A 24,675-nucleotide genomic window follows, 5' to 3' on the forward strand; every position below is an offset into this window, starting at 1 on the left:
TCCCTCCGGATTATAGGACAGCCAAGTCTTTATCCTGCGCGGGATGTCTGGCTAAAAGCAGCCCTTCATACGATGGTGGGGATGGGAGAGGGGGTGAAATTCTGGCGAGGTCTGGCATGCGCCTCACTCAAGATGGCGTCGGCAGGCGGGCGCGGGTGACGTCATCCGCGTCAGTGTGGGTCGGCGGAAGGAGGGCCCATGTGAGTGGGGGGAGAGGTTGCCATGGTAGCGTTTACCTTGTTAGAGGCTGGTGGGTTTTTCTCCTGAATTCTATAGGCTGCCTTTTCGATGGGCTTTTTTTGGCGGCGGGGGGAGGGGGTTCGACGAGGCCCCGCCTCGCATGACTGTGACGCCCCGCTCTCTGACCCCGCCCCCGCGGCTGAGACCCCAGCCAATGGGGAGGCGAGAGAGGGGCGGCGCGGGGAGGGCTCAGGCAGGGTGGCTGTCGGGCCGCTGGGCTGCGCGCCTCTCTTCGTCCTTCCCCGCTGCCCTGCCTCGCCCGGCGCTGCGCTCGGTGCGCCCGGGGAAGCGCCGCCATGGCCGAGGACCCCAGCTCCCTGCCCTGGTCCATCAACAGGGATGACTATGAGCTGCAGGAGGTGATCGGTGAGTGGGGCGCGCGGGGACCCCGCCGGCCTGTCAGCCGGGCACGGGCCTGGGCGCTCTGCGGCCGGGGGGTGGCTCCTGGGGGGTAGGGTCCGGGGGGGTGTGTGCGCGCCAGCCCGGGGGGTACGGGCCCGGCGTGGGGGGTGTGTGGAGACCGGCCTGGCTCCAGGGGGTGGGGTCCGGGGGGGGTGTCTGGCCAGCCGGGGTCCGGGCCCGGGAGTCAGGGGCCGGGGGGTACAGGGGCGGCGGGGGTGTGTGGGGGGGGGGGGGGGAGACCGGACCTGGCTCCCAGGGGATGGGGTGCGGGGTGGTGCTGGTGTCTGTGCCAGCCCGGGGGCAGGGCCCGGGCCCGGCGTGGGGGGTGTGTCTGCGCTGGCTCTGGAGCCTGACTCCTGGGGGGTAGGAGCCGCCGCCGCGGGTGGATCGGCCCTAGCCCTGGAGACGGGCCGGGCAGGGGAGTGTGTGTCCGGCCCTAGCCCCGGAGACAGGGGCTGGCTCTGTTCCTACTCCGGCGGTGTAGCGGCCGCGGGGGGGTGTGTCTCTCTGGTTGTCTCGCTTCGCTCTGGAGTCTGTATCTGGGGGGGGTGGATTCCTGCTCGGGCTGGGGGGCTCTTGGGGCCTAGGGCGGTGCTTGCATCGGAGGGTCTTTGTTACAGCTCAGGAAATGGGAGCGCAAAAGGGGACTCTGGTCTTACGTCTTTGGTGGAGGGGGTCTTGGGGGCCTGGGGGGTGTGTCTGCCGGTGCGTTGAGCTGTATTTCTGCTCCTGGGGCTTGGGCGATTTTGAGCTTGGGAGAGGGGGAGCGGGTCTGGCAGCTCTTCTGGCTGTCTGTGTTTCTACTTCTGGGGTGTGGGGATTTCAGCAGTGGGGGTGTGTCTCGGCTAGAACTAAAAGGGAAGGGTTATACTTACTCCAGTATCTGTTCATGGATCTCAAAAGTAATTGGTATGTGCGTTTCTGGGAGCATCTTCTAGGGGACTCTGTAGCTTTTCTCCTGAGAGGGGCATATTATATCTTATGGTCTAATGGCTCCCGTTGGGGTCCGTGTGTTTCTCTAGCTTAGCCTTTGAGGAGGGAGTTGTCTATATTTTTCTGATGTTTTGGGATTGGAAGTAACTGCTATGGGCAGTTGCCTGCCCACTTTGGGTTTTGGAGGAGGGGTGTTCATGTCATGCTGTCCAGTGGGTGGTCTGTTTTGGCTGCTGGGAAGGATGAGGATGTAAGGTATTTGTTATGGTGGTTGGGATGTTGGTAAATAATGAAGGGCAGTTCCTCCTCCTCGGATTCTGGAATATACGGTTTCCTTTATAGAGCAGCTGTTCCAAGCTGTATTCAGTCAGAAGGGAGAGTCCATCCATATGGTGATTATTAATTTCAAGGCGCTGTATGTTGGTCTGTTCAAGGGATGAGGAATTTTGCTGTGAGTGTCTTTATATTTGAAATATCTCTCATTCCTTCTCACTTCAGCTTGAGGCAGCAGCCTTTGCTCTTTATGAATGACTGAGCCTCTCTTGACTTGAATGCCTGCACCAATTCACTCAGTCTTTCTTTTTTTAGTCACTTTATCAGTATGGTGGTGTGAAGGCTATATCGCTGCACACTGAGTATCTAGCACATTACTTATTGAGTGCCACAGGTGACTGTAAGGTCAGTGCCTCGTGTTCCATTTCACCAGAGAGGCAGAGAGTGGAGTGGGTGGAGGGATAGGAGGGGTTGTTGGTCAATGTCTTAGAAAAGTTAATTTTTAGTTTAATGTTTATGAGGAACTTTTATCTTTTGGCAATTATAAATGAAGATGCTTCTATCATGTCTTGGCTTTGCGTCTCTGTAACGCAGAGACCTGCTTTATTTTGCTAAGGTGGGAGAATTTGGGGAAATCATGGTTACAGAGATTAAATTCTTGGCATTGTTTTAAAAGTAGGAAGGATCTACACAGCTATGGCTGGTATGGAATCCTTCTGGAAGTACTGAAAATCCCCATTGCTCCATCAGATCAGGTTCCATTCCCTCCCTTAGCCTATTGGGAGCAGCAGTACTAGAGAAGGGGGAAAGTCTGGTGCCTGCAGCAGGGGCTGGGGAAACTAAATAGTGAGAATTAGCACTTCCAGGAAAACATGTCCTGGGGAGGCTGGTGTCCAAAAATTGGGCTTGTCCTGTGAAGAAGCAGAAGCTGGAAAAAGCTGCCACTAGGCTCCAGTTCTCTCTAGAGCTGGGGAGCAATTGCAGCTGTCTCTAGGAAGTGCTTTGCTTGTGGGAGTCTACCAAGAGGTGTGCCCCCCCCGACCATTTTCCCCCTATAAAGTTCTGCTCTTATTTACCTTATTAGATGTTAGTCTGTGCTGGGGGAAAGGAAATTCACACAGGGCTGAGGGAGACATTTAAACTCCCAACAGCTGCTTTCCTGGAAGCTGCTGACAGACACTCCTCACATAGTCTAACAATCACTAGGAGGACATAGATACGTTGTTGTCCGTTTGTAACATATTGAGCTTGGGGAATAAGCTTTTTCATTCCTTTTTCTTCTCTCCTCTCTTCCCTCCTCCCCCGCCCCCCCCCCAAAACAATCTGTATGCTGAATTTCTGGTTGCCAACTGCATCAGGTTTCTAAACTGTATTGCCTACTTTTTGGAACATATGCTGAAATGTGTTTATAAATATTTTTATTGTCCCCCTTTATCTTACTCCTTCTAAATGTTGGAATGTCTGCCAATGTCTAGGATGTAGGTGTGATTTAAGTCTCATAGCACATACGTAATTTGAGGGACAAAATGTTCCAAGGTTGGCTAAGCAACTGGACTTTCCCCCTCCTGCTTCCACATATCCTCTAACTCTCATCAGGAGCTTGCTGGGTTCTCATTACTCTAGATTTATGGGCTTACAATTTGTGGTCATGGTCAAAGTGGGAATCCAGTATGGAAAGTGCCAAGCCTTGCAGCAGTACTTTCAAGGTACTTAACTAGATCTGTGATGGATGACAAAATCTTAACCTTAATCATGATTATTTTTAGTAAAAGTCACGGACAGGTTGCGGGCAAGAAACAAAAATTCATGGAAGCCTGTGACCGATCTGTGACTTTTACTAAAATAATGGGAGGAGGGGCTGATGGGTGGGGTGGGGGGAAATGACTGAAGCCCAAGCAGGGGGGAAGACAGCCTGAGCCCCGCTGTGGGAAAGGGGGGAGAATCCAGCACCGGCTGCTGCGGTGGCAGACAGCTCCACGTCCACGCCACAGCTCAGAGCTCCAGAGTCTCCTGCTGGCTGACAGCTCTGGCCCCACCACCCTGGGGCTGAAGCGAAAATGTCAGAGATCTCTGAAAGTCACGGAATCCTTGACATAATCTTATCCTCAGTGATGACAAAAGTTGTTCTCTGGGTTTTCAGCCTAGCACTCTGTATGTTACATACTCAGCTATTTTTGATACCCAAGTAAAGGAAATCAATTTTTCACTCTCTTCTGATACCTTATTTCCTCTCACTAATTCTCTGCCTGTAAATATCCAGTGGGCAATGTGGCCTCTTAGTGCAATAGTTAAGAGATAAAACATTCTTCCAGATTCAGGAAAGAAGTTCCCTTATAAATCACCTTACAGTTTCTATCTAGGATTAAAAACCTGTTAGTCAGCAGTGGATCTGACTAGTTCAATTTTAAAGGTATAGGTTATGGCCTATATTCATTACACTGTATTAGTTTTAGTGACTAACAGCTGAGTATTCTCAAATATAGATTCCTTTTTTCATTGTAATGTTGCAAATTGTCTTGTTCAGGATCAAAACTTGACCTAATTTAAACAAAAAAACGTACTGCAAACTGAAATTACAATACAGTTATAGGGTGTGCCTGTTGTGAGTAAGCATCTTTCCTGGGTGACTATTAACTACTGTGGAATCTGGCTTCATTTTAACAAGTAGTCTCTCTCCCTTATGGTTGTAACGATAACCCTCCAGATGTGGACTGCATGGAAATCAATGCAATGCTGTTTTCTAAAGTCTGAAGGAAGATAGCCCCATTGCTGCTGCTGCTCAGAGCTTCCCCAATCTGCCATAGAGTGAAGACCAAATAGAATTCTATGGGTTCTCAAAGTTGCTATTGGGGGAAACCTGTGGGCAACAATGAAACTGAGTAGACCAGGGGTAGGCAACCTATGGCACACGTGCCAAAGGTGGCACACGAGCTGATTTTCAGTGGCACTCACACTGCCTGGGTCCTGGCCACTGGTCCGGGGGCTCTGCATTTTAATTTAATTTTAAATGAAGCTTCTTTACTTTACCTACAACAATAGTTTAGTTATATATAATAGACTTATAGAAAGAGACCTTCTAAAAACGTTAAAATGTATTACTGGCACGCGAAACCTTAAATCAGAGTGAATAAATGAAGACTCGGCACATCACTTCTGAAAGGTTGCCGACCCCTGGAGTAGACTCTTTTCACTCATATTCATTCTGCTGCATCTTCAGAAAGCTGTGAGCAGTATGTGAAGTAGAAACTGTACTCCTGGGGGAATTCTGTGCCACTGTGTGCATGCATAATTAATGAACTACACATTTAATTTTTTGCCAGAAAGCTGCTGCAGTTCCACCTTTTGCCCACTAAAGGGAGCTGTGGCGATAGAACAGAGCAGCAGCTCCTGGCCAGCTAGGGAAGAGAGAGCCCGCTTTCTTCACAGCGCCTGTCGGGCCACGTCAGAGACAGACAGCGTGGGGCTGCTGGGGGTCAGACGGGCTCATAAGGGCTGGTGTGGGAGGACAGACGGGGGAAAGAGCTGAATGGGAGTGATGGTGTAGGGCCACGAGGGGGAGGCTGTGCAGTGACAGGGGTGGCTGGGGGAGGTGCAGGGCCACATGGGGTTGGGAGAGAGAGTGCAGGGCCACGTAGGGATGGGGGGGGGGTTGCTGAGTGGGGGTGGAGGGACACATGGTCGGGGTGCAAGGATACACGGGGGTGCAGGGGCACATGGGGATGGGCAGATGTGACTGACTGAATGGGACAGGCTACGGTTTAGCCAGGGTCTGCATGGAGGAAGCTCCCTAACAATCCCTTCCCGCTCTCACCCAAAAACCTGTTCCATACTTTTCCCACCCATACTCAACAACCCTCCAAGTTCACACCCAGGCTCCTTCGCAGCAATTACTTCCCTCTCCCTCAGCTCCTCTGTTGCCCCGACTCCTCCAAGCCTTTGCACTGCTTCTGAGGCATGCAGTAAATATGGTTCTGTATTGTAGTTTAAATGAATTATTACTCAAAATTCTGTATTAATATGCCTAGTAAGGAATCTATTTGTCAAACATTTCCTGAATCTTTTTTGTTGTCTGTATTGTTACAGACATACTTGCTGACAGGTATTTTGAAATAAGTGACCAAAAATCATTGAAACTGGTGTGATTATATTGTTATTTTGACAATAAAATATGCAGAATTTTAAAATATTGTGCGCAGAATTTTTAATTTTTTTGGCTCACAATTCCCCCAGGAGTAACATTGGCGCAAGCTGTTAACTGAGGAGGAGGAGAATATATAAAACCAGAGGCAGGGTAGGAGTAAATTAACAGAGAACTCCCTCTTCTCTCTCTCTCCCCCTCCCCCCCGCCCCGACCCCTGCTTTCACAGCAGTCAGGAGGCTCTGGGGTGAGAGGAGGAGGAACAAAGAGTGAATGTGCATGTTCCTTTTCCCTTCCAGAAATGAAGTCTAAAATAAAGTTAATACTTTTTAAGGTTTTTCCCTTTCCCAGCAGCTGGGTATATGGGTAGCTGTTTTACACAGGCATTGCCCCTGAACACAGTAGAGCTTGCAGCTTAATCCTGTGGCATTTAGGTGTGTAGAAAATTTTCAACTCCTGTGGATCGGGGGGGATGTGGTTAGGTAGGAGAGGTTGATTACTATTCTGTTGCACCCCCAAGAGCATCTCAATGAACATAGTCTAGTTCTCTGAATTTTATCAAAATATCTATAGGGACCTATCCCACAAATTAAAAATGCATAGTACAGAAAGAGCACTCATCAGTCTCTACACACTGTAATAGCAGTTAGAACACTTTTATGTTAAGGGAGAAGGAGATGGAATGGGAAAAATTTATCAAGCAATAAGCTGTATAAAATCTGTTTGGGGACTAGAATTGATGGTTCACCTATGAGTCTTGTATGGTAACTGTAGGCAAGTTTCAGAGGGGTAGCCGTGTTAGTCTGTATCAGCAAAAACAACGAGGAGTCCTTGTGGCACCTTAGAGACTAACAAATTTATTTGGGCATAAGCTTTTGTGGGCTAAAACGCACTTCATCAGATGCACGGAGTGGAAAATACAGTAGCAGGTATATATACACAGTACATGAAAAGATGGGAGTTGCCTTACCAAGTGTGTGTGTGTGGGGGGGCAATGCTAATGAGACAATTCAATTAAAGTAGGCAAGTTGTAACTAAGCCTAAATAATTTAAACCAGTTTTTTTTTGTTACTGATGCTATTCATTGAAAATGAAAGTCATAAAATCCAGTTCAGTTTTCATTCTCTTTCTTGCTCTATTTGTTTCTGGCATTTCTCCATTTATTTTAATTGGCTAAGCTAAGTCAATTTCCATTACAAGTTCTCAGTGTTCAGGTTCAGAACACTTGCAGGGAAATGTCTCTCTAAAAAACAACTCAGTAGAAATTTTGATCTGTTCTTCTAAAGTGGAAACCTTTCTGTTGGTCTTTGCTTTTACAAAACCAACTTAAGAGGAACATAAAGCGTATTCAAAGTGCTTAGCCTATCTAGGCATCTATGCGCATAGCCCTCATCACCATAACTAATGCCCCACACTATGAAATCCAAACGCAAGTGTTTGGACTGTAAACCCACTTAAACAGCCAGGTGTCCCTGCCATATTCAAACCATCCACTCATCTGAACAGTGGGGATTTCTAGAATCTTGTTACCATTGCTTCGTAAAATCCAACCATTTGTCTTTGAAACTTTCCTCCTATCTGATCATCTGGGAATGAAGGAAAAGAGCTGTTCTACAAGTGCAGTCCAGCTTCTGTTGCCAGCCCCTGCTCCCTCTAGTTGGCGTAAAAGGAGGATAGAAGGGAGGAAGCGGAAGTAGGATGAGGGTATTTAAAAATAATAAAATCAAGCAGCAGTAGCACCTCTCTTCTAAAGAGGAGGGCTGGAAAGAGTACCTCATAGAATCAGCGTGGCTGCCTTTCCAGCTGACTTGAGGGGAGGGCAAAGGATTCTGCTTGTGTTTCCTTCAGCTATTTTGGGATGAGTGAGATACAAGGAAGCCTTAAATAGAAGCAGACCACTGTAGTTTGTTCCTGGATGGCAGTTAGTTCCAGTGGAGCTAGTTTCTTGGAAAGATTAATATTTTGTACTTTAATTTGTCAATAAGGCTTTTTATAAGTATAGTGTAACACTCTGGGGTAGGCATTTCTCAGCCAGTAGTCAAATATCTTGGGTGCCCTTGGCTCTTCTGCATACCCGAGGGGTGCATATATTGGCTGACAAATGCGCACTCTGGAATGTTATTACTTATGTAACTGACTGAATCTCAGAGAAAGAATCGATTCTCCCCAGAACATTCAGCTTTTAAAGTTCACAGTGACTATTTTATTCCAGAGGCTGGAGCTGTTGATGGGAACAGGAGCTGGTCCATTAAGACTCTAGATGTTGACTTGAGTTCTTCTGAAATTTAAATATCTGAGCCTTTAAAACTGCAAACAACTAGAGCTAGGTATTTTAATTACAAATGAGTATTGAAACTGTAATCTGGTAAAACTTGATCTTTTGTGAAATGTTTTCTCTGGTCAAACTATTTCACTACTAGGGTGACCAGTGCTAAATGTAGTTTATTAGACTTTTTACCTGCAAGCTTAGAAGACACAAAGCTGTGAGCAATGTGAGTATAGAAAATAACCATGGAATAATTGCCAGTAAAAAAGACTGCCATATTAGGAAAATGGGAATTGCTGTACTAGGTCAGCCTAGTGATCTGCCCAGTCCGTTTTCCTGACTCCTGTCATAGCTGAGCAACTGAGGCGCAGAGATGAAGGGCCCAACTTTCAAAGTTGCTGTAGCTCCCTTTGACTTTAGTTGGAGCCGTTCATGCATAGCACTTCCGAAAATCAAGCCTTATGTGACTTGCCCAAGGTCACACAGGAAATGTGTGACGGAGTCAGGCCTAGAACCCAGGTTCCTGACTACCGATCCAGTGCCTTAACCACAGGACCACCATTCTATTGAATTGTACTTGAAGAAGACTGGTGGTGCCTGAAAGGACTACATAGTAGGTGACTGCTGTCAACATATTTAGTCATAACTATGTTAACGAAGAGAACATGTATTTAAAAATGAAATCTGAGTGAATGAAGTTAGGTATTATGTTAGTAAGTGGTATGAGTATACTTGAATGGAAAATGTAGGCTTGGAAGGATGAAATTTTTGTCAGTAAATGTTGATTTCACCATACATATACAAACTGATGGAAAAAATATTTCCATTGATGAGAATTGAAATCTACAGATGGGCAAAGAAAGAAAAATGCTGGTTGGGAACTTATTAGATTCAAAATCCAGTGTTTGACTTTTGAATTAGGCTTGTTACAAAAGGATGAGTAAGTGAATAGTAAAAACAAGTATGACTTGTTGATTTAAGCATATTTACTTCATATATTTTGACATGCAAGGGGGACCGTTTACGTTTTAACAGTTTATAAAACTTTAACTTTTTGGATCTCAGTGTGTCCTGTCATTAAATAATTGTGACTCCCAATAACTTCCTGCTACTGTAAACATTTAAACAAACAAACATCTAAAATAAAGCTTTAAAATATACATCGATGTTATGAGTTGAAATTACAAAAAAAACCCAATTGAATTCTGCCTATTCTATAGATAGGTATATCTAAAGTGGCAGATATAACCCTTATTATATTGAGAGATGCTGTGTGTTCCATAGTACTTAAACACCAGGGGGCAGAGCTAAGGCTTCATGTGCAACCATAAGGGGATACTGCCTGAGATCTAGACAATTGAAACTGTTTTTTTTCCTACACCTGCCCTGAAATGCTCTGCCAACTTCTGTGGTTTTAAAATGACAGTTTTTGCTATCTTTTACATATCTTTGTCTCCCCTGTTGCTCTATGCCAAACCCACATGATCTGGATATGTCTACCTGCGTCTGGCCTATGCCAGCTGGCTTGGCTTAACAGGCTGTTTAACTGTAGTGTAGATGTCCAGGCTCTGGCTCGAGCTCTGGGACCCTCCCACCTCACAGGGTCCAGGCTCCAGCCCAAGCCTGAACATATACACTGCAGTTAAACAGCCCCTTAGCCCGAGTCAGCTGGCATGGGCCAGCTGTGGGGGTCTAATGGAGTGTAGATGTACCCTCTGAGTAAGCTGACTAGACTCAATGGGTTCTCAAGTGCACAAAGTGAACAAATTAGAAAATGGAAATCTTTCATTTCTCAGTCACAGTAGTCTCACCAGGTGTTACAGCTAACAATAGAATGTTTTTTAAAATAACTTTAAGACAGTTATGACTTTTTTTTTTTGAAGTCCTTTAACTTTGTCACTTCCTGACTTTTGAGTGTTTAACGTGGCTTTTATTGTAATCTCCTAGGGAGATTAAAAGAAATTCTGTGATATGGAACTGTTTGGCTACACAACATGACAACATCAAATGCTGCATCCCACACACCTTACAAGGGTTTCTTAGAGGGAGCTCTTCTACTCTGCACTCTGGGAAGTCTGCAGGAGACAGCTCTCTCCAGCAAGCCTTAAAAGCTGCACAGATCATTTCTTGCAAGATGCACAGTGAATGAGGTAAGAGCTCTGGATTCACTCTGTGCATTTACTTTTTCGCTACACTGTTAAGTTAGCCCCGGTCTCCTGCTCAGTGTAGCTGACGTTCACTGCAAACACTGCTTAAGGGAAGTCGTACCAATGGTATTGTGTCTGCATGAAGTGCAACTTTCAAAGGCTCATAACTCGGTCAAATTAAAATGAGTTTTCACTGGAACACACAAAGGCTCTTCTCATCAAGGGCCTAACTTCTGGCCAAACTCCAGCTTTCTGCCCCAGCCATCTTCCCTCTCCTCCTACTCAAAGGACTAAACTGGTTTTACTGAAACGTCCCAAAAGAAACTCCTGTTTGATCAGAGCGCAAGCCTGTGTCAACCCGATAAGTGAAAGCTTCAGAAAGTTATGAGCAACTGAAAGAGGTGAAATTTGATGACAAACTGAAACACAAACTGTAGCAGTATCTCCTGCTATAATAAACCCAGGCTGCTTATAGTTCTGCTGTCCTCAGTCATAAATAACTTTAATCAAACATAAGGTGTTTTTTTTTTTTTTTTTTTTAAACTCCTTCTAGTGCCTCCTCATCAATATATCTATGTAGGAGGGAAATCACTTCACTTTTTCATCCATCCACACAATTGTTAACTAGATTCAGATTGCAGGGTCAAATTCTGTTCTGTTATCCCCCACTAAGCATTTGGGGTTGCACAACATAACTGATTCCAAAACTTGGCCTGCAGTATCTCCTTCTAGAGGTGATGTGTGAGAGGAGAGAATTTTAATTGCCTCTCAGAGCAAAGGATGAGTTCCTAAGTTTGGCCGGTGGGGGTGGGTGGTGTCATCTTAACCGAGTAGATGTCACTGGGAAATGGCTGGACCACATATATGGAAAGACATTTCTGGTGAGCTTGACACAGGGTCATTAGATCCTGGGGGTATTCTGCAACAGTTTCAGATAATTGAAAACCCTGCATATTTTTTTGTTTTTTTGTTTTTAGTTTAAACACATAAATCATTATAGTAGTGTTCTTCATAGTCAGTCCCTTTGTGCTCTTGCCATGCTGTCAGATTTCAATATGCTGTACATTCTTGTACTTAAGATGCTGGTTTAGTAGAAGCTCTTATGAGGAAATCTGGAAGTTTTGACAGAGTAGGGAATTCTGGTTTCTGGGAGCTGAGAACCAATTTAGGATTGTGGGGTAAGCACATCAGATGGGTGTTTCTGCTAAAATCATCAGCAGTGAAATAGCTGTGTTGATATTGTCATCTCTAGGTTTCATAGTTAACCTCATTGAGATAGTGGTGCAGTTCAGACATCAGAGTTCTTATTTCAAGATGTTTGCAGACTCATGCAGACAGTACAGCATTGGTTAAGTCCAAGATTAAGGTTTTCTTCACAAGGGCTAGAAACAATTCTTTAGTTTAAAAAAGAGCCTAGGTTCGTGAAAACAATTCTGTAACAGCCAATTCAACCTCTACAGAATCATGGACTCCATGGGGCCCTGAGCTTTCTGATGCTGTTTGTAGTTGCTTTTCAGAATTGAAGTAAAGGGAAACATCCTTTACAATAGAACCTCAGAGTTACGGACACCTGGTGTGACGAACTGGGACTGTTCTTACTGTGGGCTTTGAATGCTGACGGGAGTGTGGCTAGGATAGTCTGCATTGGGGGATGGGAGACTGACCGACGGAGAATACCTGAGCATGTAACATGAGAACCCAGGAAGGGGTTAGAGGCGAGGTGACACCTTTGCCCAGGAAACTGAACAAAGGCTGTGGGAGGGGTCGCTGAAGGCAGAGTTTTCAGGAGCTGGCTGGTGATGTGGCTGGGAGGGAGACAGGGCTCTGACCTCCCAAGGGGGCTAGGGTGCCCTGGGACCCCAAGATGGACCTAACTGAGGGGGGTCCTGTTGTCTGTGCCTGCAAGACCTGTCTTGGACTGTATTCCTGTCGTCTAAATAAACCTTCTGCTTTACTGGCTGGCTGAGAGTCATGGTGAATCGCAGGACGCCGGGGGTGCAGGGCCCTGAGTCCCCCCCATACTCCGTGACCCCTGGCGAATGGAGGTTGTTCATAGCTCTGAACAAAACATCATGGTTGTTCTTTCAAAAGTTTACAACTCAACGTTGACTTAATACAGTTTTGAAACTTTACTATGCAGAAGAAAAATGCTGCTTTCCCTTTATTTTTTTGTCGTAGTTTACGTTTAACACAGTGCTGTACTGTATTTGCTTTTTTTTTTTTTTGGTTGGTCTCTGCTGCTGCCTGATTGTATACTTCCGGTTCCAAATGAGGTGTGTTGTTGACTGATCAGTTCATAACTCTGGTATTTGTAATTCTGAGATTCTACTGTATTTCGAAATGCCTAAGTCAAATTAAGAGGGATGATTAGTGAATACATGGTACATCTTTTCTAAAGTGCATGTGAGAGTTACATGCATAAGTTGCGTTAGTCCAGTGGTCGCCAACCCGTCGTTCATGATCGACTGGTTGATCCTGGGAACTCTCCCAGTCGATCGCGATCTCCGGCTGCGGGGGCGCAGTGGGGCTGGCTACCTGCTGCAGCCCCATGCCACTCTCAGAAGCGACCAGCATGCCCCCGCGACCTGGGGGGAGGGGGTGTTTCCGTGCGCTGCTCCTGCCTGCAAGCACTGTCTCCACAGCTCCCATTGACCGGGAATGGGGAACTGTGGCCAATGGGAGCTTTAAGGGCAGTGCCTGCAAAGAGGGGCAGCGCGCAGAGCCATGTGCCCCCCGCCCCCCTCCCCCGGTCGCGTTGGCCCCTTCTAGGAGTGGCGTGGGGCTGCGGCAGGCAGGGAGCCTGCCTTAGGCTTGTTGCGCCTCCGATCAAGATAAGTGCTGCCTGGCGGGAGGCTGCATCCTGAAGCCCCTCCTGCACCTGAAGCCCCTCCTGCACCCGAAGCCCCCCTCCTGCGCTCCAAACTCCTGCCCAATCCCTGAGCCCCCTCCCAGAGCCAGCACCCCGTACTCCCTCCTGCACCCCATCCCCTGCCGTAGCCTTGACCCCACTCTCAGAGCCAGCACCCCTCACCCTCTCCTGTACCCCAACACTCCTGCCCCAGCCTGGAGCCCCCTCCTGCACCCAAACACCCTCCCAGAGCTTGAACCCCTCACCCCACCTACACCCCCAAACCCCTGCCCCAGGCTCAACCCAGATCCCCCTCCCACACAGCGAACCCATCAGCCCCAGCCCAGAGCCTGCACCTCCTCCCAACCCCCTGCCCCAGCCCAGTGAAAGTGAGTGTGGGGGGGATGGAGTGAGCAGGGCAGGGCCTTGGGGAAGGGGCAGGAAAGATCCTGGTTTGCCCTTAATCTCAAAAAAGTGACCTTGGGTGTAAAAAGGTTCGAGACCACTGTGCTAACACACAGAAATCTGACTAGTTGTATGTCCCCTGATGGATGAACTCCTATTCACCCTCTTATTGCTTGTTCAGATACTTCTAATAGACATGTAAAGGTAAACTGCTATACCAGAGAGTAAATATGCCCTCTACTATGATGTATAGAGATGCTGTTGATGTTTCTTCAACTTTTCTTCTGCTGCTTGTTCTGCATTAGTGATGCTGGTCCTGGCAACCTCTTTGCTGGAGGGGTTGGGTGATATTTGGAGCATCTGGATGGTGATATTGCAGCTCTTTTTCTTTAAACCCAACTGAATATCCCCTCCTCTCGTTTGGGGATGGGAGAGCTGCAGACTGAGATTTCAGCACTGAGCTGTTTTATCTTTCAGATTCTCCAAACATTTCCAAATACCTCTATTAAAAAGATGGCAATTGGAACTTGATTTAAAATAGAGTAGTAGAGGATGCAAACTCTTGTCTAGTAACTACCTTGACATTAACATCCAACAAACAGCATTTCAACAGAAGAATTCTCATGAGATCGACATTTCTCCATGTCATTGACCCAAACCTTGATTTGAACAGCTGTCAGGGCATGATGGACAAGTATCCTTAACATAAAATTATTCATTCTGCATATAGGATCCAGAGTAACTCTTCTTACTCGTGCTTAGGTAATACTCTTTCTAGCAATTCAACTAATCTTGTGCACTGAACCCACTAATAGAGACAGAAAAGATCCTATTACATCCAGCCTATGCCTTGCAATGGCCGGATAACTGCCTCCAATAGGGCAGGGGTTCTCAGCCTTTTTCTGTCTGAGGCCCCCCTCAACAAGCTATAAAAACTCCAGGGCCCGGTGGGGATGGGGGGCTGCGGGGCAGGGGCTTTGGGCATAGGTGTAGTTTGACTTCTATTTTGGGGGGGCAGGGGCCAGTAGGGCTCCAGCGCACGGCGGGGTCTGTGGAGGGTGCGCCACCTCCACCCCCTGACTCACCTCAGCAGGCCACCCAGCCTGTCTGGGTTGGTGGGGGAGCAATCAAAAATTATAACTCAAAGGTGGTGGGCTTAGCTCAAAAATTTGAAAACAGCTCAGGGTGCAGGGAGGGGGTAGCTAGGGGCTGTGTGCAGGCACGGGGGTAGCTCAGGGTGCAGTGGGGGCGTAGCTCAGGGTGTAGGGAGAGGGGTATTAGGGGCTGTCTGCTGGGAGGACTCCCCTGTGGTCCCTGTTCCTGGAGGGGTCTGCCAGCCACAGAGCCAGGTCTCCCCATCCAGGTGGCTCTGACCTGCTCCCTCTGCGGGAGCAAAGAGGACTGGGAGCTGAGGAGCAGCTTCAACCCCGGGCACCAGCAGGAGAGGAGAGAACGCTGCGGCTGCTGGCTCCATTGCACCAGCCGGAGCAGCAGCTGCCCTGCACGGCCCGGTAACGGCAAAAACAGCAACCGGCACATTTTCCCACCAATAGCAGTTACCTGTACTGAGCCTGCTCGGTTTGGGTGAACATGCTCAGTACAACCTAGATAGGAAATTCTTCTACCAGGGAGCTGTTTGTTTGTGACTGAAATGTGTTTAGCAGACAAGTCTGAGAAGGGGGTAAACCTGTTCTTCAAAGATACGGGGCAGGTTGACGCCTCTAGCTGGGTGTCATCAAAGTTGATCAGTAATCACCGGTCAAGTGGCCATTCGGGGGCAGGAACAGATCGATCTGCATTGTAACAAACAGCAACCTGGAACCTCTTTCACCAGGAGACTCCCTGTCTCCATCTTCACAGTGGGAAGAAAGTTTATCTGGGGGTAACCCTCAGGAAAATGCATTTCAAAGGGTCACTGGACTATCAAAAGTGAGGGGCAAAAACACTCTAGGTTGGTTCTCGTTCTCTCTCTCCCTTGCTTTCAAGATGACAAATCAGCATTAAGACTTTGGGCGGGGTTCTGAACTGAGAATTTGGTCAGTCCTTTTGCTGGGAACATGTATTAAGGATTTTAAATTGAGCCATGACTAGCTTGTTAAGTTTTAGCTACTACAATTTTCTTTTTCTGTTGTAATCCTTTCTGACTTTAATACCTTATACTGCTACTTACTTAAAATCTGTCTTGGTAGTTAAATAAACTAGTTTTATTTTTTAATCAAAACTAATCCATTGTTGTGTTTAAACTTAGCTGTTTGGTAACTCCATTTAAAGTGGCAAACTTGCATATTGACTCCTTATGGGGCAACAGACCTCTAATAACTGCCCAGGAGGGGGCTGGTCAGTGCAGAATACATGTTTTTGGGGAAAATTTTGGACTGGGGGTGTCTTGGGGTCACCCTGCAGATAATAACCAACGCTGTTGGAAGCCAGAGTATGGCTGGTGTGTCTCTGACAGGCTGCTGAGGTCAGAGTTGCTGCACCAGGGCTGTAGCGTTACAGACACTCAAGGTGTGACCTGCAGGCTGTTTGTGAGCAGAGCATTGTAAGACACCCACAGTTGCAGGGCAGGTGGTGACACAGCCCCTCACTGATCTGGATTGCACCCCAGAATGTGATAGTTGGCCACTACAATGGGTGAGGGATAAAACAAATGAGAAATGATTCAAGCTTTGGAAATATGAGATTAGAAATTTGTATTCAATCCTAACACTTTAAGTATCTTATCATAGGAGCAGTGACTGAAACAAATAAAATGGCTCTACGATTTGCAGAGAATTATAAACAGTCGTGGTATATTCAGGGATTGAATTTGCCTGACACTACACTACAAAGTTACATCGACATAAGTTGCCTTATGTTGAGCTTTATGTGCATGTGTCTACAGTCTAAGTTGTCTCCGGTGGATGAAAGTGCCTTGTTGCAGCAATGCAATAAAACCACATCCCTAAATGGTGTAGAGCTGTGGTTGACCTACTGAGGTGACAGTGAGAGGGTAGACCTTGCATGACCTGTGTTGACCCTAACAGTCCTCCAGCAGCTGTCCCACACTGCCCCATTTCCTGCAACATTGACTGCGCTGGTCACAATTTTAAACTCCACTGCTGGGGGGTGAGGGAGACCAGAAGCTGCCAACCCAATTGAAGTTCCTCATGTGTTTTTTGAAATGCCTTATCCTGATTGTCCACTTTGGCAAGCACACCTAGCAGCTCACCTTTGCTGTGTGCAACTGCCCAGCCGACCATGCCGGCTCCACGTATGCAGACAGGTACTAGACAAGCTCCAGCCTGGAGCATACAGGAAGTATTGGATCTCCTGGACCAGTGAGACTGCAAGCACAGCTACAGTCCAGCTGTAGATCTCCACTTTCTGTGAGCAGATTGCACAGGGGATGCAGGGATCAGCAGCAGTGCTGCGTGAAAGTGACGGAACTTCGTCAGGGATACCACAAGGCCAGGGAACACAACAACAGATTTGGTGCTGTGCCGCCACCTTGTCGTTTCTACAAGAGCTGCATACCATACTTGGCAGAGACCCTATCAACCCTTCACAGACCACTGTGGATACCTCCGAGGAGACAAACCCGTGCTGTGAACAGCGTGGGATGGGAGGAATGGAGGGATGTGCACAGTGGGGGACTCGAGTCATGCTGCGAGCCAGGGCTTATTTGAGACACTACCCCAGTGAGCGTGATGAAGGGGAAGAGAACGTGGGTAAGTGTGTGCCTGTTTTCCCCTTACGATCTTTTGTGCTCTTGAGATCTCCGCACTTCTCTCCTGAAGGTTTCTAGGGTGGATGCTTTATTTCTTTCTCTGCTGTAGGATGCTTTCTCACACCACTCTGATGGCTTTGGCAGGCTCATTGCAGTCAGCAGTATACAGGCCTGGGTGGCTTTGGGACACCAGTAGCAGCTGTTCTGAGCCTTCGTGATCCTCAGTTGTGAGATGTCACCTAAAATCACCACCACCTGTGGAAAATAGTGCCATTGCCATATGCTCAGACCCATGGGAAGAATGGCTGAAAATTTTATAGCTTCATGGAACAGAAAATCCACCTTCCCCCTACTCGTGGTGGGCTGTAGTCACCAGAGCTGGGCCTGGAGAGCGGTGTTGTGCCAAGGTGCTCCAAAGTCGAAGTGTCAATAAGCATCTCTTATTAAAAGTGTTTGTGGGAATGAGGGAAGAATTTGGAAACTTATCTTTCCTTTGCCGTTGCGACTGTCAATCCAATGGTTTTTATCAGCAGCTCCTCGTGCGGTGGCCTGAAGGGGTGCCCCCTCCACACCTGCAGAAAGCATGGCTTTGGTGAGGAAGAGATGTTCTGTGAGATCCTGCAGGCCTATGCTCCTCTGGATTGTCAACAAAGGGCTTGCAGTGTGAGTAGGCTAACAGCACGGAAAAAGACAGAGGACAGGAAAAAGGCCCAGGAGTCCAAGCAGGACAAGGACTGGGAAATGCACCAGGACATAATGGGTCTTCTCAAGTAGCAAACTCAAATGCTGCAGGACCTACAAGTCTAGAAATCCCAGCCTTTCCATCTTTTGTTTTCCTTGGAGAACTCCATAGTCCTTGCTCCCTACACCCCCCTCCCCAACATAGCACGTGTCATCACAGGGTGCATCACTAGAAACGGAGGACAAGCTGGAGGGAATGCAGGCAGGAGGGACTTAGCCTTCCATATGGACTTGGACCAAACCTAGACACTTACAAAAGGGGCGAGATCAGACTGGAGGGGATTGCATTCAGGAGTGTGTTTTCCATAGATCTATAACTCTCTTGTGCTCTTTAAGAATAAAGTGTATGTGTTTAAGAAATTCCTTGCTAACACTGTTTTTCCTTGTTCTACTGCCACTCTGTAACTAGAAACTAGAGCTCCCACATCGAGGTTGTCGGGGGGTAGGAATGTGTCTAAGCACCTGGGGTGTGTGGGAGTGCTGTGGCACTGGTTCGAGGGCCTAGATGGCGGCCAAAAATGGGTGTCAGACGTGGGTTATGCTTCTGGGGAGTGTGCCTGAGTGACCCAGAGCTAGGAATAGTGATCAGGCACTACCCAGACCCAGGCAGCTTAGCAGCACATGGAATTCAATGGTAGGATCATATCATAATAAGATTGATGCCCATTGAGAGAGCTGGAGTGGACCAGTTGTAAGACCCTACGGAAAGGGATTGGAGTAATCGCTAGTGTGGGATTTGTAACGGGAAGCCATGGAAATTCCCTTGCCCCAAATAATTTTGTTTCCTGGTTCTAAATGTTCAATAACTTCCCAGCCAGACAATGTCACCTCTCCTGAGCTTCCCTTCCTCCATATCTGTAGGTTGCAGTTTCATTTGCTGAATATATTGTGATGCATAAGTCTTGATCCACTGCTTTAAGATTCTTGTCTTTCCCCTCTCCTGTCTCTTCCCCACCCCAAGGAATTTCACAAATAAATCAAATAGCTGCAACTCCTTACCACTCCATGCAAGAAAACCACAGCTTCGTATACATTAATCTGTGAAAATCATGGCTGGTGTATGTACAGCATTAATGGACTACATTTGTTTACTCAAACGGACATAATTAATTTTTTTAATTTTATATTTCCAATCCCATTTAGTTATGTTAAAAATGTGTATGACTCTCCCTATGGCGTTTTTCACACATTGAGTGAGGAAAAGAGCACGGAAAAATCAAAGTTCTATTTTTGGCGAATCACATTCTTCATTAGTTCAGAACAAATATTGCAGCATGCATAGTGGTTGCCAAAGCAAATGGTATTGTAAATTCACACCAAGCACCACATAATTCATAGCTTCAGGAAAACAGCCAGTCATATTCATTAATGTGTACAGCAAGCACTACACACACCTTAACAACCAAAGCTCCAGGCCCAGAGAAACTCTGGCTGACCATTAAAGTGCTCTTTCAAAGCCTCCCTCCACCACATAGCTCCGTGCTGGGCTCTTGCAATAGCACTTGTCTGGCTGTTCAAAGTCATGGTGGCAGCTTTTCCCCATTTGCCTCACAGATATTACGCAAGACACAACAGTCAGCTATCCCCATTGGGATATTTTTCTCACTGAAATCCAGTTTAGTGAGGGAACACCCCTAGCGTCTCTTCAGTCTATCAAAGGCACATTTGACAGTCCTTCTGCACCTGCTGAGTGTGTAGTTGAATCTTTCCTTGCTGTGATGTCCAGTGTATGGCTTCATGAGCCAGAGGACCTAGAGGTAGGCTGCCCCTCCCCGAGTTGCTATTGGCATTTCGGTGTTACCAATGGTAATATGCTGGTCGAGGAAAGAACATCCCTGCTTGCAGCTTTCTGAACAATCCCATGTTGTTAAAGATGTCAGTGTCTTGCACCTTTCCTTACCAGTCTATGCTGATGTTGAAGTGTCCTCGGTGATTCACCAATGCTTGCATAACCATAAAAAAACCCCTTTCTGTAGGTGTACTCTGTGGCAAGGTGGGATGGTGCCAGAATAGGGATGTGCGTGCTGTCTATCGCTCTACCGCGGTTTGGGAACCCCATTGCTGCAAAGCCATCCACTGTGTCCTGCACGTTGCCGAGACACAGTCATACATAGCAGGAGACGATTAATGACCCTACACACTTGTATGACCACTTGGATTTTGCAACTTGAAAATGATTTCCCACTGATCAGTAGCAATCTGCCGTTGCATACTCCCAGAAATGCCAAAATTCACTCGCTGCTTCACTGTCAATGCAGTTCTCGTTTTGGTGTCCATGTTGCTGGAGGACTTGGTCTAACTTGGCACACAGATCCAGGGATGTGGCCTTTTGCAGTCACTGCTTGTTGTCCCAGACACACTTTATGATGCAATCCCGCCAGTCAGTGCGTGTTTCTCAGACCTAAATGCAGTGCTCGACCAGCTGCAGCTGCTGCATGAATGCCACCGACAACAAAGTGTTTTCGCTATCTCTCTCAGCAAACTGTCCTCGAAGACATCCTGCCTTCCATTGTTTGATCCTCCTGTGGATCTGCAAATCAGGAGATAGTGTGTTCTGTATTTGCAGTGTTCATGAAAATATTGGAGGTCTATGGGCTCCGTGCTTCTGTCAGAGATGGCAGACCCCAAAAAATGCTGTGTGGGTTTATGGGCTTTTTTTAAAAAAAAAGTGAAAATTCTAGGATATGGATGGCTTAATAGGATGGAGAACATTGCATGCTGGGGAGTTGACCCCTAGCTCCTAGAGATCTCTGGTCAAGTCATCTCTATCCAATAATGCATTGCCAAAATTTCCCAAAAGGCTTTGCACAGGATGGCGGCATGTGGCATCCTGGGATACTGTGACGCTCCTCACTTTGCATCCACACAAGCACTCGTGGTGAATACACAGAGTGCCGATGCAAGCAGGCAAGTATATGGTCATATAAGCAACAGACAAACTTTGGTGGCTGTATCTCAATGTAATCCTGTCAACTTTGTTTGATGCAATGTAGACATAGCCTTAGGGCATGGCTACACTTGCAGATGTAGAGAGCTTTGAGTTAAACCAGCCTTCGCAGATTGTGGTAGGGAAAGCGCTGCAATCTGTCCACACCGACAGCTGCAATTGCACTGGTGTGGCCACATTAGCAGCTCTTGCAACGGCCACAGAGAACAGTGTATTGTGGTAGCTATCCCAGTATGCAAGTGGCTGCAATGTGCTTTTCAAATGGGGGGTGGGGTGGAGTGTGACAGGGAGTGTGTTGTGTGTATGTGGGGGGAGAGTGGATTTTTTGGGGGGCTGAGAGCATGTCAGCATGCTGTCTTGTAAGTTCAGACAGCAGCAGACACCTCCCCCCCCCCCGACTCTCTCTCTCTCTCTCTCTCTCTCTCTCTCTCACAGCATTCCACAGTAATGGTTGCTTTGTCTCGGAGCAGATAAGCATGCTGGCTGTCAGAAACGAAGCTTTCAAAGGGCATATCTGCATTCCTGCAGTGATTCCAAAACAATGACAAGAGTGGCCACTTGACTTAAGGGGTTTATGGGACGTTTCCGGAGGCTGCTCAGAGCGCAGTAATGCAACACTTCGTTCACACTGACGCCCGGGCGTTTCAGCCAAGGCGCACCAAGCGTTAATCTTCTCGCCGAGGTGGAGTACCCAGGAGCGCTCTAGCCCTGGAGTCAGAGCGCTCTATGGGCCTTGCCAGTGTGGATGGGTAGTGAGTTAGGGCGCCCGGGACTGCTTTAATGCGCTCTAACTCACAAGTGTAGCCAAGCCCTTAGTCAGGACTCAGCCTAGTACCAAGGATGAGAAATACTTATCTTAGGCCATAACAAAGTTACATTCTTGCAATTTAAAGGAATAGAACCTGTGGTATTTAATTGGAACATTGTCAATCAACTTTCTGAACTTGTAACTTACCCACATCTCTTGTTAAAGTTGCTTTCCCTTTCTGGCTTCACTCAATACTACTCTGCTATAATGGATCATTTATCTCATTCCTGAAATACATTAGTGTATTCCCCCCCCCCCCCCCATCCTTGTTCTTTTCCTATGCCGTATTCTATTTCCTTCCCTGATTCTTTTCTCTCCAGTCCTGGACCCTAACATTTCTCTTTACCCTACTTCCTTTTCTAACTTATTCTCCCAGTCTCTTTCCCTACTCACCACCTCACACAAAGGGCTTGAAAAAACTTATCACACTCACAGTCCTGGTGAAGCTCCCGCTGCTGGACGCTCACCAGGTTCCTGTGTTTGCATGGGCGGCGGGTATAATAGGCCAGGGGAGGCTCTGTCTCCCCTGGTGCAGCTGCTGCCATCAGACCCTGGTTGTGGGTTTGGTGGGGGAAATTTTTGCTTTTTATTATGCCTCATGCAGGTTCTGGGGCAGCTGAGGAGATGGTGTGTGCTACTCAGCTCCCGGAGTCCAGGGCGATGACTGATGAATCTGGGAAGCTGAGAACACATACCGCCTCCTCAGTTGCCACGGAACCTGCATGGGGCATAGCAAAAGCTCAGGTTCTTCTTCTGGAAGAGAGAAGAGCTTTTGAATTTTCCCGCGGCATGGCTTGGGGTCTGTGGAGGGGAGGCGCAGCTGTGGCGGCTCCGGCTGGCCCGGTGCTTCTCCGGGTAGGTTGGTGCGGGGGCTCAGGGCTCTGGCTGGCCCGGGGCTCCTCCATCTGTGGGGAGGAGGAGGGAGTGCCGGGGGTCTTGGGGCTCTGGCCATGGGGCAGGTAGATGGGGCAGGTAGATGGGGGCAGCCTCCCCAAAGTGGGGCTCCACCCGCCACCCATGTGAGTTTGGGACTCACCAGGCTGGACCCAGGTGTTCATCAGATTCTCTTGGTCTGATAGACCCAGTGTTGGAGCCTTTGGCCTCTCTGGCATGCTTCCTGGTCACAGACCTTGTCTGTTAACCCCTTAAAGAAACTACCGCTGTGCCCCTCCTACGTCACCCTCAAAGACTTAAGTACACCTTTTTCCCAGAGCTTCAGCCTTGTGGTCACTCAGGTTTATGGTTTACTTCTTCAGGGACACATGATAGTTGAAGCACATAACACACAGGCTTTTGTAAAGATTTCCAACACTACTCTTTGTTTTAGAAAGCACAAGAAAAACAGATCTATGCAAGACAAAACACCTTTCTCTGCCTCAGTTTCCTCATCACTCTTGAGTGTTCTTTGGGATTTGGTGAAAGTCCTCTAGGAGCATCCAGGATCCCCTCTTCTATACATTACTTCTCTGAACTGTGTAGTTTCTCTCCTGCAGCCAGCTTCCTTCTTCCTTAGTTGGCCTACAGTCAGAAAAAAATTCCCTTTGCTATGAAAGCATGCCTTTCTCCTGCACAAGGTTCCTTTTGTCTTTTTAGAACTGCTGCTCTGTCCTCCTCTTCTCCTGTTTTAGGGATTTTACCATTCTTCTCTCCTCCCTTCCTCCCCCCCCCCCGGCACCACCCGAGTTAAACTTGGTCAGACTGGTTTTCTAGCTCCTGCACGCTCCTTACTATACCCATTATTCAACCAGAGCACAGTCATTAAGGCTAGTGATGACTCTTATTTGTTCTGTAGTGCCGTGACTCTCAACCTTTCTGGACTACTCTACCCCTTTCAGGTGTCTGATTTGTCTTGTGTACCCCCAAGTTTCACCACACTTAAAAACTACTTGCTTACAAAATCTTCCAAAAGAGTCACAGCACACTATTATTGAAAAAATTGCTGACTTTCTCATTTTTACCGTATAATTCTAAAATAAATCCATTGGAATATAAATATTGTACTTGCATTTCAGTTTTTAGTATATAGAGCAGTAAAAACAAGTCATTGTCTGTATTTAAATTTGTTTGTATGACTTCGCTAGTGCTTTTTATGTAGCCTGTTGTAACACTAGGCAAATATCTAGATGAGCTGATGTACTCCCTGGAGGAGCTCTGTGTACCCCCTGGAGTATGCGTATGTTCCAGATAGGGTGACCAGATGTCCCGATTTTATAGGGACAGCCCCGATTTTTGGGTCCTTTCCTTACATAGGCTCCATTACTCCCCCCCACCCCCCCGTCCCGATTTTTCACATTTGCTGTCTGGTCACCCTAGTTCCAGACAGTGTGGGTCACACCTGTCAGGGACCATGCCAGCTTGTGGCTGATTCACTACAGCAAGTTCATAAAATCAAGCAGAATTCATAAATTGTACGTAGCTTCCTCAGATTGTCACAGACAGCAGAGGGCTAAGATTAAAGGCACTGCCCAGTTTGAAGCCAGATGTGTCCCATCCTCTCATGACTGCTAGAAAAGGGAAGAACATTGGGATTGTGAATGGTGGCCCTTGCTTGGGGGCTCCATCTCTTTTTTAGCAGGTAGGTGTTGGATAAATGTGAAGTCTGCATGCCTCTGACTGCTGTATGGGAAACACTGCTCACATTAATCCCCCACTCCCAACACTCATCATTGCAATGAGGGTGGTGGTGGGTTGTTCTATCCTCTTGCTCTTCCAGCCTCTTGTTTGTCAGCCTCTCCCAGGGAATGGCTCCACTGTCTGCCTCTCACCTAGTCCTCATAGCTTTGCCAAGCAGCTGCGGAATGAAATTGACCTGCTTCTT

The 24,675-nt window shown here is 47.4% G+C and overlaps 1 protein-coding gene across 2 annotated transcripts in view; it reads left to right on the top strand.

Moving 5' to 3' along the window:
- Nucleotides 1-434: 434 nt before the first annotated feature.
- Nucleotides 435-24,675, top strand: part of OXSR1 (oxidative stress responsive kinase 1) — a 125,468-nt gene continuing 101,227 nt past the window's right edge. The window contains exons 1-2 of one of the 2 annotated variants that reach the window (XM_026652030.1): nucleotides 435-606; nucleotides 10,200-10,402. Coding sequence is in view for 1 of the 2 variants with exons in the window: in XM_026652029.1 (XP_026507814.1) it covers nucleotides 537-606 (70 nt within the window). In the remaining variant the exon portion in view is untranslated. The remainder of the gene's footprint in view (nucleotides 607-10,199; nucleotides 10,403-24,675) is intronic. The other variant, XM_026652029.1, reaches the window with a different exon arrangement.

Source organism: Terrapene carolina, unplaced genomic scaffold, assembly GCF_002925995.2.
Source record: "Terrapene carolina triunguis isolate 2854851 unplaced genomic scaffold, T_m_triunguis-2.0 Scaffold111, whole genome shotgun sequence".
Lineage (NCBI taxonomy): Eukaryota > Metazoa > Chordata > Testudines > Emydidae > Terrapene > Terrapene triunguis.